This window comes from Ursus arctos, unplaced genomic scaffold (assembly GCF_023065955.2).
Source record: "Ursus arctos isolate Adak ecotype North America unplaced genomic scaffold, UrsArc2.0 scaffold_20, whole genome shotgun sequence".
In the NCBI taxonomy this organism is placed as follows: Eukaryota; Metazoa; Chordata; class Mammalia; order Carnivora; family Ursidae; genus Ursus; species Ursus arctos.
The window spans coordinates 21,951,184-21,969,188 of NW_026622875.1; the positions used below are offsets into that span (position 1 = coordinate 21,951,184).

General features: G+C 51.0%; 1 protein-coding gene across 1 annotated transcript in view; it reads right to left on the bottom strand.

The window, feature by feature from the left end:
* SPSB4 (splA/ryanodine receptor domain and SOCS box containing 4) overlaps window positions 1–16,492 on the bottom strand; it is a 77,710-nt gene extending 61,218 nt beyond the window's left edge. Inside the window, exons 1-2 of the mRNA XM_026497149.4 lie at window positions 16,003–16,492; window positions 313–1,159 (exon numbers count right to left, since the gene is read on the bottom strand). Of these exons, the coding sequence (XP_026352934.2) occupies window positions 313–1,006 (694 nt within the window). The 5' untranslated portion in view covers window positions 1,007–1,159; window positions 16,003–16,492. The remainder of the gene's footprint in view (window positions 1–312; window positions 1,160–16,002) is intronic.
* Between the last annotated feature and the right edge of the window lie 1,513 nt (window positions 16,493–18,005).

The following is an 18,005-nucleotide window of genomic DNA, read 5'->3' on the forward strand; positions in this document are numbered from 1 at the left end:
GGAAGCCCTTATTCGGCGCCAGTCACTGTTCTAAGCACGTCACAGACGTTATTATCCCAGTTGATCCCTATAAAAACCCTGACCAAGATCACTGTCCTTGTGCTGCTTTTCCAGGTGGGGAAACCGAGGCACGGCGCAAGGCCACCAAGCCAGTAAATCAGAGTCCCAAAGTCCACATCCTCTACCCGGCGGGGTCATCCCCAGTGACAATGGAGGGCGGGGCCTCCCCTGCTCCCGGCCGCCAGCCCCAACGCCTCCACCCCCAGTGACAGGCAGCCTCTGGAACCCCCAGCGCCCCCACGCGGCACTTACGGTCAAGGCCGTTGATGTAGCGCATGGTGACTTCACAGTGGCCCCACACGGCACTCACCACCGGGTACAGCTTCTTGCCCTTGAGGCCGCGGAAGGCCACGCCCAGGTACTGGCCATCCACGACGAAGCTGAGCGTGCCCTCGTCCATGTCCAGCACCACAAGCAGCGAGTCCGGCAGCGCGAAGGCCTCCTCGGGCCCCAGGAAGGCGGGGTAGGCCACTCCGGGCCTGTTCTTCCCGTCGTGGTAGAGGCGGCTGCGGCCCAGGTCCCAGCCCCAAGACTCGGCGTCACTGCCCACCAGTGCCGTGTAGCCCACCGAGTGCAGAGGGGCCCGAGCCGTGGCCACGCCAACTACGGCGTGGGTGCCACGCTGCCGTGCTGGCCAGTTGATCTGCCAGGCATGCAGGCCGCGGGCATGGCCCACCTTGCCACGGATGCCATCCGTGCTCTGGGCCACCGGGTGCCGGTGGAAGGTGAGCCGGTCGTCATCCTTGACGAAGACGTTGAGCGAGCGGTCCTCGGGGTTCCACGCGTGCCGCAGCTGCACTGCGGGCCCCGCCGCGGGCATGTCCAACAGCTGGTCCAGCCGCGCCGGCCGCCCCGGCTCCGCCCCCTGCAGCTCCCGCTTGGCCGGCCGCAGCGCCGGCTCTCGCACCTCCACCGACTTGAGGCCCCCCGAGAGCTTCTGGCCCATGGTTCACTGCCGGGAGGGGGCCGCCGCAGGCCACCGCTACCTCGTGGGAGCTTCCGCTCCCCACAGCCAGGGATGGGCCGCCGGGCTGGGTACCAGACTTCTGGACCGTATCCCTCCACAGCCTCCACCGGGCTGGGGCAAGGGCCCAAGCTCCTGGAAGAAAGCAAAGGGCACCGGTTACAACAGCAGCAGCAGCCATTTATGTCCAGGGGCTGGGTCCTTTGCATGCACTAATAATAACAATTAAGTAATATAACAATATCTGGCATTAATCTAGTACTTTCCATATGCCAGACACTGTTCCAATTTACATTATCATTTAATCTTTAAGTCCTCCCGGTAAGACATGTACATTATTATTCCATTTTATAGTTGAGAAAATTAGAGAAGAGAAAGGATAAATAATTAAATAAGTCCCACAGCTAATAAGGTGCTGAGCTCAGATTCACACTGAGGTCACCTGGCTTTAGAGTCTATGTTCTGCTCTTCCAGTGGTCATAGACAATTCTATTTTAGAAATAAGGACTGAGCCTTGAGAAGTAAAGTGATTTACCCAAGACCACAGGGCCTGGAGAAGAAGGTCAATTTGATCCCAGGGGATAAGGCCTGTGCCAAGACTGAGGGGACACAGGGCCCACGACACATGGATGCAGAAGTATAGGGTGTGGCCGGTTGGTTCCCACCCCAGCTTCCCCGGGAGCTTAAATAGTACCTAAAGTGTAGCCAGGCTCGAGAAGGAAGACACAGAGTGAGGATCCAGCAAATTCACCCAGGGACATGAGCAAGGACACAAGACAACCATCTGAGGATGGGGTGGGGTCTCCATGGGAAGATGAGTGGGAGGCAGGGAAATAAGGGGACTAGTGTTCAGGCTCTGGAACCAGATAGAACTGCCTCCAAATCCCTGCCTCCATTTCTAAGCTGTTTATCCAGAGAAAAGTCTCTTAGCCTCTCTTAGACTCTAGTTTCCTCATCTGTAAAATGGGGATAAATAGCACCCTCTGGGTAGTGTGATAATCTGAGAGACAATAATATAAAGGGCCAAGCACCAGACTCTGTGGGCAAGGTTTTCCTCTCTGGTTCTCTCCTCTGGGCATCCCACTAGTACCCCTTCCCTTTGGATGGGCATGCTCTTTCTGTGGGCACACAAACACTGGTTAATAACACTGACCCCAGACAACCTCCTCTTGAGGCAGGATCCTGGTCTCTAGGGAGGAGGACTTGGCCGCCATGTCTAGGAGGCCAGCCAGAACCCAGGGTGCTCGAGCTGCTTGGACAAGCCCTGCATGTGGGGACAGATGGAGAGGTGAGCCCTGCAGCCAGTCCAGAGCAGAGGTGTGTGCTCTCCCCACTGTCCTAAGAGCTGCTGGGCTCCGAACAACTTTCCCCGAGACAGACCAAGAGGCAGGCAAGTTTCACGCCGTGCCCTGCCTGGTCACAACCTCCCACCCAAACAGGGGCACACTCCCAGCCACCATCCAAGTGGAGAAGGAAAGGAACCCGCTGCCGCACAGTACACCAGGTACACTATGGATTCCTTTCCTTCTCCACTTGGACTGTGGCTTCTTTCCTCTCTATTTGCAGACCCCAGCTTCAGCGCATGCCAACCCTATCCCGAGAGTTCTGGCTAATGTTTAATCTGGTGGAAACCAGAGCATGTAAAAATGTGCAGCACTAGACACTTCTAAGATAGCAGAATACAGTTACTCCTTTTCATATCCCAAATCACCTAAAATAAAGGAGAAAGAGCAAGAGAAATGTAAATGTTATCTTCAGTGAAACTAGAACACATTTGTAACCCGAACCACAACTTCTAAGGAAAGACTGCCAAGAATAGTAAAGGGCTGCCAAAAGCAGCGAAGATCCAACGGGGGCGAGAGAGCACCTGTGGCCGCAGATCTCGGATAAAGCTGGCAGAGCCAACCCGTAGCTGGCACTCCCTGATGGAAAAAAAACCAGCGGTTCCCAAACAGAAGAGCAGGAGCTGCCTCGGACACCCTGAGGCTGGAGGAGGGCGGGGCTCACAAAGGAAACCAGGGGCCTGCCATCATCACAGGAAGCAGTGTGCCCGTGAGGCAGAGCGGCGGGAGGGGCCCCACTGGGGGAAGCCCCTGGCTACAGATCACTGCTGCCTGGGTACCAGCAAGGCCAAAAGAAATCACGGCCACAGTTCTGGGAACGAAATGATCACGAACCAGGGAGCGGTCCTGCTCTCCTAAGACACTTCCTGGCCTTTCCTCTACGTAAATCCACTGCAAAACGTAGATCTAGAGAAGCTTCTCCTCTTCCAAAGAGGAACAAGCACAGGATAGAGTCAAAGATGCTTACAGGAGAAATAAAGGAGGAAAAAGAAAAAAAAGAAAATTCACCAGAAAGCAAGCTGTCACAAAGCATATAAAAATTGTGACTAAATTTGTAAACTAATTTTGTGATAATTTATTTCAGAAGGGAGACAACTAGCACAGTCTAAAAAAAAAAAAAAGATAAAATGCATCTCACATAGTTATAAACCTCCGGAAGAACTGAAAATAAAATACAAACCTTCCAAATTGTCGGAAAGAACACAACACAAAATAAAACAGACACACAGTGAAAGATTTTGCTGTAAGAAGCAATGGAAACAATAACACAAAGACAGAAAATATGATAGTAAAACTAAGCCAGAAATACTAGCTATGTCAATGAATAGCCATGGTAAACTACCAAAAAAAAAAAAAAAAAAGAGTCTAAGATCAGAAATCAAGACAAATCTCCCAACTGTATGCTACATATAAGAGATCTCTCCAAAGCAGAGAGACTTAACAGTATTATAGATCTAACATACCAAGTAAAAGCACCAAAATTCACCACAAAAGCTACAGCAAATACAAGGACAGACAGATACACAGTAGAGGCAGGTAACTTTAACATACCTTTTTTAGTTTTTGACAGGTCAATGAACCAAATTAAGTAAAGACACAAAAAAAATCAAAATTGCGTAACTAATAGGACAGCTCATTTCTCATTTATTAGGCTACAAATAAACCACACACAAAAAAAGCAGAGATAATACAGAATCTAATAACACACACAAACTAAAAACTAATCACAAAATTAAGATACAGAACCCTGCACTTGGATATTTTTTTAAAACTCTCTTCTAAACAACTCAAAAAAAGAAATCTATATAGAATTTGCAGAATATAGAAAGAGTGAGAATAACAAAACACATTCCATATCTTAGAGCCTGTGGGATCCTACGAAAGTAGATCATGACTGGTATAAGGAGAAAAAAATGAAAATGCATGAATTAAGCATAATAAAATAGAAAAATAATAGAACTAATAAAAAAGTCAGAGAACTAGTTCTTTGGGGAAAAAAATACCACAAAAACAAAGCCAAATCAATAAAACATAAAAACTCTCTAATGCAATCATCTAATCTACCATATTATCTATTATAATGTTATTAATTATTATATCATTATCATGTTGATAGTACATCCTGAAATGACATAACGCAATGTAATGAAATAGTACTTTATCTCTATGGCCTTCTTCCACAAAAACCCATAACCCCAGTCTAATCATGACAAAAACAACATAAATTCCAATGGGGGGCATCTGACAAAAGACCTGACCAGTATTCCTCAACACTGTTAAGGCCACTGAAGACAAGGAACATCTGAGAAATTGTCACAGCCAAGGGAAGCCCAGTGACAACTAAATTTAATATGGTGTCCTGGAACAGAGAAACAATGCTAGATGAAAACTAAGGAAATCTGAATAAAGCCTGGCCTTCAGGTAACACTGTATCAATACTGGCTCATTAGCTGTGATATATGTACCATACTGATGGAAGATGTTAATAATAGGGAAAACTAGGTGTGAGTATATGGGAACTCTATCTACTTTCTACGTAGTTACTCTATAAATCTAAAACTATTCTAAAAATTAAGGTATACTAATTAGAAAACATTAAATCAATTTTTAAATTCTAGAAAATTCAAAAAAAAGTACAAAACTTAAAAATCACCACCTGTCTCATTAACCAGATGTAAAACACTACAAGCATTAACTATTAACTATTATTTCATTTTATCTTTTTTTTAATCTACAAAATATTGGTGAATTTTCTTTTTATTTATATGTTGGCTAATTGAATTAAAAAATTTTTTAAAATAAAAATTGGCATCATGGGTCTTTATTCAGGTTATTTCACCTAAAATTAAATAATTATAACATTTTCATATATTACTAAATATATTTGAAATGCAGGACTTCAATGACTAAAATAAACAACAAAACAGATCAACCACTTAATCTAATCATTTAAGGGAGGGAGAAGACACAAACATAAGAAATAAGAAATGAAAATGGGAAATATCGAAATGGCATAGCAAAAAGCACTCATAAAAGAGGTAAGACTAGCTTGTTATTTTAATATGGGGAAATAATTGTGGCATAAATTACAAATACATGACAAACTACTATAAATTGGTAAGAGGAGACCAACCCACATACACAATGTGTAAGATACAACAAATAGGTCACACGAAAAGAAAAACAAATGGCTTTTTTGAAAAGATGTTTTACCAAATGCATAATAAAAGAGAAACAAGTTAGAACTACAATGAAATGCTGGTTTTATCTATCAGATTAGCAAAGCTCAAAAATTGGATAACACCTTCTTGGAGAAGCGGACAGGCTCATACATTGCTAACCTGAAGGTAAAATGGCATAATCTCAGTGGATGATGAATTAGCACCATCTCTCAGAATTGCAAATGTACATTCCCTTTGACCTAGCAATTCCACTTCCAGTATTTATTTGGTATTAAATGTGCAGAGCTATATACATATGTATAATACATCATACACATACGTTATGTATTATATATAAAACAATACATGTGTATATCAAATATTATACACATATATATTACATACATACATAGACAGCATTGTTTGTAATAGCAAAATATTGGAAAAAACCCAAACTAAGGCAAAATAAATTTTGGTAAGTCATGTGATGGAATACTATGCAGCTGGAGAGAAGAATGTACTGACATGGAAGATTCAACAGAGAGATGGAGTCGAACAAACAAGGTGCAGAACATTCAGTGTGGTATGTGGCCTAAGGGAGGGAGAGAGAGGGGGAAGAGGGCAGAGGTAGGGAAGGGAGGTGCAGGTGGGGTATTTAACCCAAAGGGCCCAAATGGAATTGAGGACCAGTTGTGTCTATAAGAAAGCTGGACACTGTAACAAGACAACTTGCTTTTTTCTCTATTCACCTCGGAGCTTCATAGCAACCTTCACCCAGCCCTTGAGCCTCAACCAGATTATGAGAAATAAGCAAGATAACATGTGAGACGTGCAGGGTGTGTATGGGGATTCGATTAACAGAACCAATACTCATCTCTGTAAGTCTGTACAGTCTGCCCTAGCGCCTCTGACTGCGAGGGGGTTGGAATTTATCCCTTTCATAATTCACTTGAAGGCACCTGATAGTCCCATTCTAACAGACGGGGAAACTGAGGCTCCAAGAGGCAGCAGTTTGAGCAAAGGGACCTGGCTAAAAGAAAACAGAGCTGTTCCCATCCTGAACCCAAAGTCCCCACTCCGTGCGGGGCTCTGTGCTTTCTCCATCACTAACCGTAGGTAGCGGCACTCACTTTGTGCCAGGTGGCATGACAGCTGCTTCACAGGAACTTTATTCAAAAGAGGAAACAGGCGCAGAGAGGTTCCCAGCAAGTGGCAGGACTGAGACGAGCCCCAGGGCCTCGGGTAGGACAAGCCCATGCTCTCCCACCTTCCTCCCCACTGCTAAGAATGGGGCCTCTGCACAATCCCAACTGTGATCAGTGCCGTGTGGCCCACAGGGGATACGTCTAAGGGCAACTGCCTTATCCTTGGCCACAACCAGGCCGACTTTGGAGTTGTTGCTGTCGATGAGAGACCTTTAATGTGTTTGAAAGCAACAGCCAGGGGCGCCTGGGTGGCACAGCGGTTAAGCGTCTGCCTTCGGCTCAGGGCGTGATCCCGGCGTGATGGGATCGAGCCCCACATCAGGCTCCTCTGCTATGAGCCTGCTTTTTCCTCTCCCACTCCCCCTGCTTGTGTTCCCTCTCTTGCTGGCTGTCTCTAACTCTGTCAAATAAATAAATAAAAAATATTAAAAAAAAAAAAGAAAGAAAGAAAGCAACAGCCAGGCCACATCCCCAGAGGAGACCCACGCTGGGTCACTGAGTGCCTCAAGGCCTCTGCCCCATCAGTGGCAGGTGGGGATCCCAAAGGCTGCCCACACTGGGAGCGAGGCAAGGCAGACCTATAACAGACGGCCCCTTTGCTGCTCGCCCCACGGCAGGGCCCGACCGGAGTGCTCATGTCTACTAATGGAAAACTAGTGACTGTGCAATGTAACGAAGGGCAGGGTTTGAATGCCCGGCTGCCCACTGGTCCCCGGGCAAGGACGTAACCTCTCTGAGACTCACCTGAAAAGTGCCATTAACTCTGTGCTAACCTTGCGTGCCTTTGCAAGAATGTCTAGTAAAGTCTGGAATGGCACAGGGCACCCAGGACCTACCCAGGAAATGTGAAGTGCTCCTTTAAACTGTGTATGTTCTCTGACATTGCCATTTCAGCCCCCGAATGCATCCTAAAGAAACGTTGATGGGTGTGCTACAGAGCAAAGGGCAGAGCGGTTCACAGAAGCGAAGAATGGAGGTCAGTGCAAATGTTCGACAATAGGGGACTATGTCTTAGCTTCCAGCCCAGCTCCTGCTCTGCAGTGCGGGCTCTATTCTGCCCTCACCTTCCCTGTACCCTCTGCAGTCCTTGCCCCCGGGAAGTTCCAGCTTCTACAGTCCCCTTTAACTGGTCATTGAATAACAAATGAATAAAAGAGGGGCTAAATAATTTGGTTTTAGTGCCATGGAAACTGTCAAGGGCAATGGTCAGGATCAGAATCGAGAGACAGAATGACCAGCCAACTCCAGGCCAGAGCTGGGAGGTAGGAAGGAAGACACAGAGTCCCAAATCCTAAACCTGGGCTATAGGTCAGTCTTCATGTCTTGTCCGGGTGGGTGGAGTCCCTAGTCCTTTCTTCTTCATCTCCCCAATCCTGCCTGGCAGCTTCACCTTCTCCAGGAAGCCTGCCCTGATTCACCAGGCCTCGAGGCAACTGCCCTGCAACTCTGTCCACCCAGAGCCAGCCTGGGCTCTCTGGTCCTGCTGATCTGCTTTTCTTTCTCCCACAAGGGGTGTTCCTTTGAGCACAGGAAGCTTTCCCCTGTGTCAGCACAGACACAGGCACCGTGCTTTAAAAACAGGGTAGAGTATATGTATGAGTGTGGGGAGGTAGCTCAGGGAGGTCTCACTTCCTGCTCTTTATAGAGGACGTAGTAGTCAGGAGATGGGGACATGGGGCCTAGTTCTGCCACGAACACTGTCATCTCCTCTGAACAGCTGACTCTTGGCTGTCTTTGGTCTGCCCCTTTGCTCGATACTGCCATGCACGCTTCCTGCCTCTGTCCTCACTTATTCACTCAACAAACATTTAGAGGATAGTTGCCACGTGCCAGGCCCTGTGCTGCTGGGAGCCTGGGACAGAGCAGGGGCCCCATCAGACTCAGTCCCTGCCTTCTCTCTGCAGCCAGAAGGAATGGGTGCCTGTCACATTTCTCTTCTTGCCTCCACCACAGAACCTGGCACTGGGCCAGGCACAGAGGAACTACCACAAAGTCCAAATTCCTGCTAGGAAGAGTGTCGTCTCTCAGCCCAGCAAGCAGAGGGCGCACTGCACAATGCCTAATGGTGCCTCTGTCCTAAACCCCCCAAACCAAACTTAATGTCTTAGTTCATGCTTGGATGTGATGTTTAATGACATTATCCGGAAGGGTCTGCCCTGGGGCTTCAATGATGGCTGAGCAAGAAAACAAAAACCCAAATTGCCAATTACCCTTCCAGGGACCCTGGGGGGTGTTGCAACCCGACAGAGAAATGAGGAAACGTGAAGTGTTGGGGCTGCACCGCTGAAGGGGCCTCAGCGGTCTGCAAAATGTGACACTCGGTCTTCAGAGGCTCAGGACCAGAAATCACGTTCTCAGAGGCCTGCCTGGCTGGGCTCACCCAGGCATGGGGTTGGCCAGGAGACGGCTGCTGCAGGAATTGGTAATGACTGGGCGAGCTGCCCTCCCCTGAGGGTGGCCTTTGGCTTCAGAATTAGGGGTGGGCATGGATTTCATTCCTTCTTTGAACCAACAATAGTGCTGCCTCCCTGGGGACCTGAGGCTACAGGAAAGTCTAAAACCAGATTGCTTCCGTCTAGGGAGAGCTCACACCAAAGGGGTCACACCCAGAGACAGGTCCGAATAATGACAAGGACTGAAAAAAACAGTGCAGACTGATAGCGTTTGAATTCCTTCACTAGACTCATGTTGCTTTCAAATATATACTACAGCATTTGTAAAATGCAAAGCTAATCTAATCATGGCCCTGCGTACAATCCTTCGCAGCAGGATAAAGAGCAGACTCCTAACCCTAACCTCCCACAGTGCTCCCCGGCCCATCCTTCTCCACCAACCTGCCAGAATTTCCCAACCGGCACACGTAAGCCCACACATCCCTGTCCTAACACGCTGCTGCCTTCGTCCCTTCTCTCTCCCTGCACATGCACACATCTGGGTGATTCAGCTCAGGTATCCACACCTCCAGGGAGCCCCCTCCCCGGCACGCAGAGCCGCTGCACTTGTCTCTGCCAGACTTAGCGCAGGAGGCCACGCGTCGCCTTAGCTGCCTCCCTCCCGCCAGCTAGGAGACAACTCGAGAGCAGGGCTGGGTCTCCTCATTGCAGTCTCCAGGACTCCGAATGGCGCTGGCTCAGAGCAAGTGCTAGGCGAACCTCTTCACGACACACAAGCCTGAGCAAATGAACAAAAGAAGCTCCACAGAGGCGTGAGCTGGAAGGACAGAGCGCCGTGAGCTCGGCCAATCCATTTGCCATCTTCACCCCTTCGTTTTTGCCTCCGTACCCTGGCGCCAATGATACCTACCTGAACCTGGTTTGACTGGGATGTTTTGAAGATTTTCTTAGCACAAATATTAAGTAAAGGGGCTGTTTTATTAAAAGATGCTCATTCGGCATGAACCCACAATTGACGAATGAACTAAAGAGCCTCCAAGGTCTTGTCCAGAGACGCCCATTATCTTTGTCCCTCTATACACATGCATGGAGCTTGCGGTACAACTGGCTGGGCAAGTCCTTTCTTCCCCAGAGCTCACAAAGAGAGCCATCTGTCCAGTTCCAGGTGGAACCGTCTCACGCCTGTCTTCCTAGAGTGCAAATCAATGAGGCTTCCCCGAGCCTCTCCTTCTTGTGGGGTTTCCATGGGAATCCTCCCACGCGTGACTGAGCCAGGAGCCCCCAAGGCGAAGCTCAGGCTGTCAGCCAGCAAGGAGAGCAGAGGATGGGATGAAGGAGGTTGCTGGGCGGAGACCAGGCCAGCATGCTCTTATCTACAAGGTCATTTGAAAGAGACACACCTCTGAGACAGCAAGGCCAGAAGCCTGGTCACCCTGCAGCTGCCCCTGTGCCCAGAGGGCGGCCCCAAGCACATGTGGCTTGTTCTGGAGGGCAGCTGGCCTCTGTAAGGCCTGGCGTGGCTCGGGCTAGAGCAAAGGGGGAACACAGGGTGGGGGAGGGCGCGACACATTGGGACACTCCTGGGGCACATTCTATGAGGGAAACACAATAATCTTCATGTCCAGCCCCTCATTTATCTCCCATTTATTTGGTGTAACTGGTTGTGGGAAAACTCAGGATGCCTGAAGGAAAAGCAAATTTATTCATGCCTCAGGCTTGATCCAGGAGATCACGAGAGGCACCTGCTGGGATTTCTGCAGGTCCCTCTGTGAAGCCTGAGGTGTCTCCGGGAGGAAGCATTTTTGAGATACGAGGGATACGAGGGAGTGGACAAGAGAGGGAAAGGGGCTGGTGAGGAATGGAGAAACAGGGAGACCTGGGAGAGAGAGAAAAGAAGGAGGGCCAGGTGGGAGGGAGCCCCTGGCCCCAGGAATCTGTGTGATTAACCTGTCTCCTAGTGTATGGCTGAGGGGGGAGTCTTCTCTGTGGCCTGGCTGGCTGGAACAACGTCGGCTCCCTCCTGGAGAAGGCAGGGCTCCAGGCTCGCCATCAATGACATTTCCCAGCACTAAGCCAGGTGGGTGACTTTGGAGCTGCTCTGGGCCTCTCCCTCTGTGCTCCCATGGAGGTCCAGAGCTCATGGCAGCTTCCTGTCACCTCCTGGCTCCAGGATGCATCTTGCCTGCCCCATAAATGGGGCGCCCCCTAGGTCACATCTTCAGGTTCTGCTCCTCTCATTTCTGGCCTCTGCTAGATTCTTCCATACTGGGTCTCCAGCCCTGCCTTCTCGCCTCAGCCCCAGAACCCTCTTTCTGGAAGCCTCTGACCACCACCAGATTAGGTGCTCCTTCAAACAACCTTGTAAAGCCAGCTGGCCTCTTTCTACCACAAGACTCCTCCCGGGGAGTGGGGGGGGGGGCATGCTCGCCCTCTCCAGATGTCAGACATCTGGGGACCTACCGGCACCTCAGAATCTACATGTCCAGGGCTGAACCTCAGCTTCACCCCTCTCCAGCATACCAAGTTCCTCTCTGCGCACCCCTGTTTCTGCTGTGGATCTCCCCATCTCTCCATCTCTCTCACTGAGTGCCTTCTGCTCTCTCTTAGCTCAGCTGTTGCCTGGATTACTCCAATGGTCTCCTAACAGGGCTCCTTGACTCCAGTCTGTGTCCCCTAACCCCCTTCCATGCTGCCAAGCCACCACCCATCTTCTCATTCACCTCTCCAGGTAGCTTCTCAGGGGGAAGCTGTACCCCATAGCTTGGCACAACAGTCCCCAAGACCTGCTCCTGCTTAGTTCTCCCACGCCGCCTCCTAGCCTGGTCCAGCTCAGAGTAACCATGCCAGACTCCCCCAAGCACTACATCTCATCCATGCCTTATTGTCCTGGGAGCCTTCCCACCTTCCCCTGGCTGGCTGACTTCTCCCCGCAAGCAGGCTGGGCAGTCTCTGTGCCAGCCCTCAATCTCCCTGCGTCCCCGTCCTTGTTGTCTTCTGCACTTCATGCTGCATTTCTTGTCGGCAGAGTCAGCACCCAGCTCTCCCCTACCAGCATCCAGCCAGCACCTGCTACCTCTGGCTAGGTGAGAAACAACCCATTGGGTTGAAGAAGGGATATCTACACCATATCTCCTGTATAGTTTGCATTTTTAACAACAAGCATTTTTTTCTTATAATTAAAGTACACATTTGAAATGGGGACTGAGTTCTAAATTCAGTATGTGAAGCAAAAATCACATGCAGTCAACACTGCCCCGGAAGGGTTCACAAAGCCCACAATATCTGATTTGGGTTCGCCATCCTCTTTCCCGAAGGGTTCAGCACAGACAAGTGTATTCCCCACAGACTCCAAACAGATCCGTATTTCTTGAGCTGAGCAGCAACAGATAAACTAGCTGACTTATTTAGGAACCATGTTTTATTTAAAAATGTGTTGATATTTTATGTTTTTGCTGTGATCTTCTTTACCAAATATGTATGGTTATGTTCACATAAGTTAAGTGCACACATTCATGTACTTTTTTTTTTTGAGATTCTACTTATTTATTTGAGATAGAGATTTAGAGAGTGAGCAGTGGGAGGGGCAGAGAGAGAATCACAAGCAGACTCCATGCTGAGTGCAGAGCCCAACGTGGGGCTCGATCCCACAACCCCAAGATCATGACCTGAGCCAAAACCAAGAGTCAGAGGCTCAACTGACTGAGCCACCCAGGTGCCCCTATGTACTTATTTTTTTTAAATGACTATGAAGCAGAAACTTCTGGTCATTTCACTCCACATCCCATCACCTCCCTGATTTTCCACATTGAATGGCCTGTTCTAGCCAGGGAGTTGTCTGGGACCCTTCGTTCTTATATCAACAGAGAAGAGACATTTTAAGAGCGTGCCGATGTGATAACAAGCCAGGCAACTCAGGGAGAATTAAGTAGCACACATATGGTAAGTTAACTGGGTCTCTTCACAGAGGGATGAGGAACTGTGTATTGACCCAGGTCTTGGCCATTTCCGGGGAAAGGAGTGAAACCCCCCAAAGATAGGCCTGCCCAAGTGAGGAGAAGGAGCAAGTCTTAAGAAAAGGGAAGGCGGTGGCTGGGTGGCTCAGTGGCTAAGCGACTGACTTTTGATTTTTCGCTCAGGTCATGATCTCAAGGTTGTGAGATGGAGCCCCGCTCAGCACTTAGTCTGCTTGAGATTCTCTCTCTCCCTCCTCTGCCCCTCCCACTGGTTCACACTCTTTCAAAGAAAGAAAAGAGAAAAGAAAAGAAAAAAGAGAAAGAAAGAAAAGAAGAAGGAAAGAAAGAAAAAGAAGAAGGAAGGAAGGAAGGAAGGAAGGAAGGAAGGAAGGAAGGAAGGAAAAAAGAAAGAAAGAAAGAAAGAAAGAAAGAAAGAAAGAAAGAAAGAAAGAAAGAAAAAATGAAGAGGAAAAAGTAGGGGGAACAGCAAATGAAGTCCTCTTAGTGTTGCAGCAAAACCAGAAAGGCCAACGGGTAGAAGACAATGAGAGAAGAAAACGATGACAAAGGGAGAAGGGGGCAGTAACCAGACCTGGAAGACCCTGGGTGTCTAGATTATACCGCAGGGCAGCCTCGTGCGCTTCTAAGAGAGGGCTTTGAATGATTGATTGAGTCATTTGATTTTTTCAGGTAGGCCAGCATTGGAGCCCAACATGGGGCTTGAACTCACAACCCTGCAATCAAGACCTGACCTGATGCTTGACTCAGAAGCTTGAAAGACTAAGCCAGTCAGGTGCCCCAGTTCACTTATATTTTTTAAAAGATATTTCTGATAAATGCTTACTGCTACTATCTGCTAATCTGATATGTGAAAAAATGGATCTTATTGTAGTTTTAACTTGCATTCTTCGTATTGAGGGAGCATCTTGTCATATGTTTAAGTATCATTTTGATTTCATTTTATGTGTGTAGACTGTGTCCACGCTCTTTGTCCAGCTTTGGTCTTTTGCTTATTGACTTGAGGAACCTTTTCCATATTAAAGAGATGAGCCCTTTGTGATAGGAGTGACAATTCTCCACCCCCGCCCCGTTTGTCCTATGTCTCTTGACTATTTTTAGTGATTTCTTTGCCCTGTAGAGTTTCTTTTTATGTAACTGAATTTATCAATCTTTGAAAGAAAACAGAAATACAAACTGGAGAGATATTTGAGTGAAATGGCCGGCCCGTTGAATTTTGTTGTTTGCCAAAGGTAGTTTAAATTCCTTTTATTACTACTATTTAAGTAAGTTTTAAAAATGGAATCAATCAGAGGGTATGTGTTTCAGAGGAATATGCCCCTGTGTAAAGCATGCTTATATCATGCTATTGACACTGTCTTTCCACAAACTCCATTAATCTGCAGAGCTTTAGAAACAAATGAAGGTTTTGGGGGATGAGGAGGATTCCCCCATCAGCCTGAGTGACAGAAGCTGCAGGATTTGGTTGGTGGCTAGAGGTGAGAAGGTGCCGAAACAGGGACAGAGAGACTGAGAGAGATTTAGTGCACTGATCCCTTCCCATGGTGCCGTGACCGGCGGGGAAGAGGGTGGGCAGATCCTGGATTCTCCTTTTAATAGCGTTTCCCTGAGGCTCAGGCATAACATTTCACGTCTTCCGGATTTAGGCTCATCAGATTGCGGGGAGGGGCAGAAGGTGGGTGGAAGGATTGGGGCTCAGATTCCTAGAGAGGAGAGAACTCCTATCTTCACCCTGCAACCTCCCCGGGAGGAGGATGGGGCGGACGAGGAAACTGAGCTGGGAGAGATCAGAGTACTGGCCCAAGGTCACACGGAGGGCTGATGGTGGAGGTGGAATTCGAACTCTAGCCTGACTCCGGAGCCCAGAGCTCTCCACCTCTTCGTGACCGCGGTACAGAAGTGCCCTCCTGTCCCTTCTGGTCTGCGATAGTCCACGCTCGGCCCTTAGGGAGGTTGGAGCGGCCACTTCCTCAGTTTATCCCACCAGGGAGAGGTGCTGGGCTCGCTGTCCCCTCCTGGCTCAGAGCCCGTGGCGCGTCCTGCGCTCCCCCGGCAGGCACATTTGCCGCGCTCCAGGCTCTGCCCTCCTCCCTCCTTCCTACACCCTACCTCCTACCCCCCGCGTGTGACTCGCGGAGCTCACGACCCCCTCCCTTCCTGAGCATCACCAAGTTTGTCTCCAAGCAAGCCTCACTACACCCAGCGTCTAGAGTAAACGATAACAACAGCCACCACTTCATCACCGCCTACTGCGTGTCAGGCTCTCGATTTCCACCGCTCCACATCCCCTCCCCCACCCCGCCCCGACAAACAGACCCCCAGAATTTATTCAGTCCCCATTATATAGGCGAGGGAGCTGCTATGGGCGCAGAAAGTTGTGACACGCTTGTGCTCACACAGCTAATAATAATACTAGCTAGCTTTTGACGGAGTACTTCCTATGTGCCAGGCACAGGTCTACATACGTTACAAGCATCACCTCATAGATCCTGCCAATACCCCTATAAAATGAGTACCATGATCATCCCCATCCTACGGATGAGGAAACTGAGGTTTGGCGCCTTGCCCAAGGTCACCCTGCAAGTGTATGACGGATCTTGCACCCAGACCCAGGCAGGGTGACTCGGGGGTCAGTTTTTCGTGCTGTTTTCATTACACAGAGGCAGTAGGCTTCGAACCTTTTGCACCAGGGGCCAGCCCCAAATGCCTCAAGCCCGCACGCACATCAGCCGGTTGGGACCGCCACAGCCTGCAGAGAGGAATTCCCGGGAACCCGGACAGGACCCATGCCAGGAGCTCCCGTTGTGGTGAGTGCTGGCCCGCACGAGGTCCGCGCTGCCAGATCTCGGCGCCCGACTCCCGCGCGCCCAGGGGCGCCCCTCACCAGAAGCTGGACGATACTCACCATAAAAGAGAGGGCGAGCGCCTGCCGGGAGGAATCGCCGGGGCCGGCAAGTCCTGCACTCCGCGAAGAGCCGTCTGCAGTCGCCGCCGCCCACTCAGGGGCGCCCGAGCTACCCCGAAGATGCCGGCTGGCTCCCCGGGGCCAGGGGCGCGTCCTCACCGCCGGTACCCAGCAGCAGCGCCCCCTCTGCCCGGCAGGGTGGCCTGGAGTTGGAGCGTTCTTGGGGAAGTTGGCGCTCGGGCACGGCGGGAGGGCGCGAGAGGTCGGGTGGGAGTGGGGCAGCGCCTTCCTGCGCGGATCCCGGGGCGCGCCAAGGCCCGCGCTGTAGCCGTTCTGAAGCTCCGCGCCGGACCGAGAGGGCGGCGAGTCCCGAGCTCAGGGCTCACGGGCCGCGCCTCGGCCTCTGGCCCCTGGCGCGCCCTGCGACTTCCCCGGCGTCCTGGGCGCACGCAGTGGTAGTTGGAGCTGAGGTCCGGGCCCGCGCTGCGGAGCGCTCATCGCCCTCCCCAGGGGCTGGGAGCCTTTGTGCGCGGGGCGCGCCGGCCGCCGCGGCCAGCTCTGGATGCTGCAGCCGCCGCCGCCTCCCCCCCTCCTCCGCCGCCGCCCGCTCCCCGCCTTCCCTGCCGGCCCGGAGGCTGCAGCTGAAAGCCGATCCGGCTGAGCTCATCCCTGAAGGCCACTAATCCAATAGCCGCGGAAGGCGCGGCCGCCGGGAACGCCCCTTCCCCCACCATCCCGCGCCCCGGCCCGTCCCAGCTCGGGCCGCTGCCGGCGCCGCCACCTTCCCTAGGCCACCAGCTGGCGGGAGAGGGAAGTGGAGCCCGCGCCCGCGCCCCTGTGCGGAGTCGGCGCGGTCGCCATTCACCCGCCCGCTTGCCCGCGCACTCCCTCACTCCCGCACTCATTCATGTGCACGGGTCCTCCCCCATTCATTCAAGCGCGCGGGGAGCTCCAGGGTGGGTGCCCCGGAGACGGAGGAGACACCCACGGTCACTCGGCAGCTTTGGTGCTTCTACCCAACGCACGTGGGAAGTAGCAGCCAGGGAAAGAGGATGGTTTAATATCCTCTTCCTTAGACACGTGTCCACACTTTATTTTTAAAGAGCAGTCTTCAACTCATCTTTTAAATTCCAATTTCATACTGCACCTGCTCCACGGAGCCTTCCCCGCCCACCCGCGGCGCAGGGAGGTGAGTGTCTCTGCTCTGCGGGCTACTAGAGCTGATGCTGGGCCGCTTCCCCGCCAGCCGGAGCGCACAGATAAGGAAGAGGGCGTGGCCAGAGCGGAGGCTGAGAGGGTGCGTCTCAGCAGCTGTGCTTCCTCGCGGAAATTCAAAGTTCCAGGTCTGGGTGTCCTCGTCTGTGCTGCCGGAGTTGACTTCAGTTCCATTCCACAGTCATTTGGTCTGACCCCAACCCACTCTGTGCCAGGTACCAAAGAGCCTAAATGCAGAGCGCCCAGGTCCTCAAGGACACAGACAGGTGAAGAAAATTCAAACCAGTGAGGGAAAGAAATGTTTTGATGGAGGTTCTGGGGCCCCTTTCCCGGACTGAGAGGGGCAGTCAGGGAATATTTCCCGGTGAAGGTGGTTACACGAATTAGCTCCTGGCGGCGGGCGGGCGGGTGCGGACTACAAGGTGGTCACCGGGCTAGGTACCCACCCCAGCCCAGAGCCTACAGCATGACTGGAGTGTAGCCGAAGCCGGTAAGATGAAGGTGGCGGGACAGACGGTGGTTAGGCTGCTTGGGGTTCCCTTGTACTGCCAGGGCTGTCTTCATAAGGTCGGTGTCGTGGTGTCTCCTTGCCCCTCCCCGCACCCCCCTTCAGGTATCCCATGGCCTACAGAATGGTTTCCCACTTCTTAGCTGACTCTGACTCCTGCCCTCTGGTCTCACTTTTCTGCAGCATTGTTCTGGGCCAGGCCCCACTGAGACCCTCTGAGCAGCTCCGCAAATCAATCTCTCTCCCCCTGACACAGGCCTTTGCACACTCTGACCTTTGT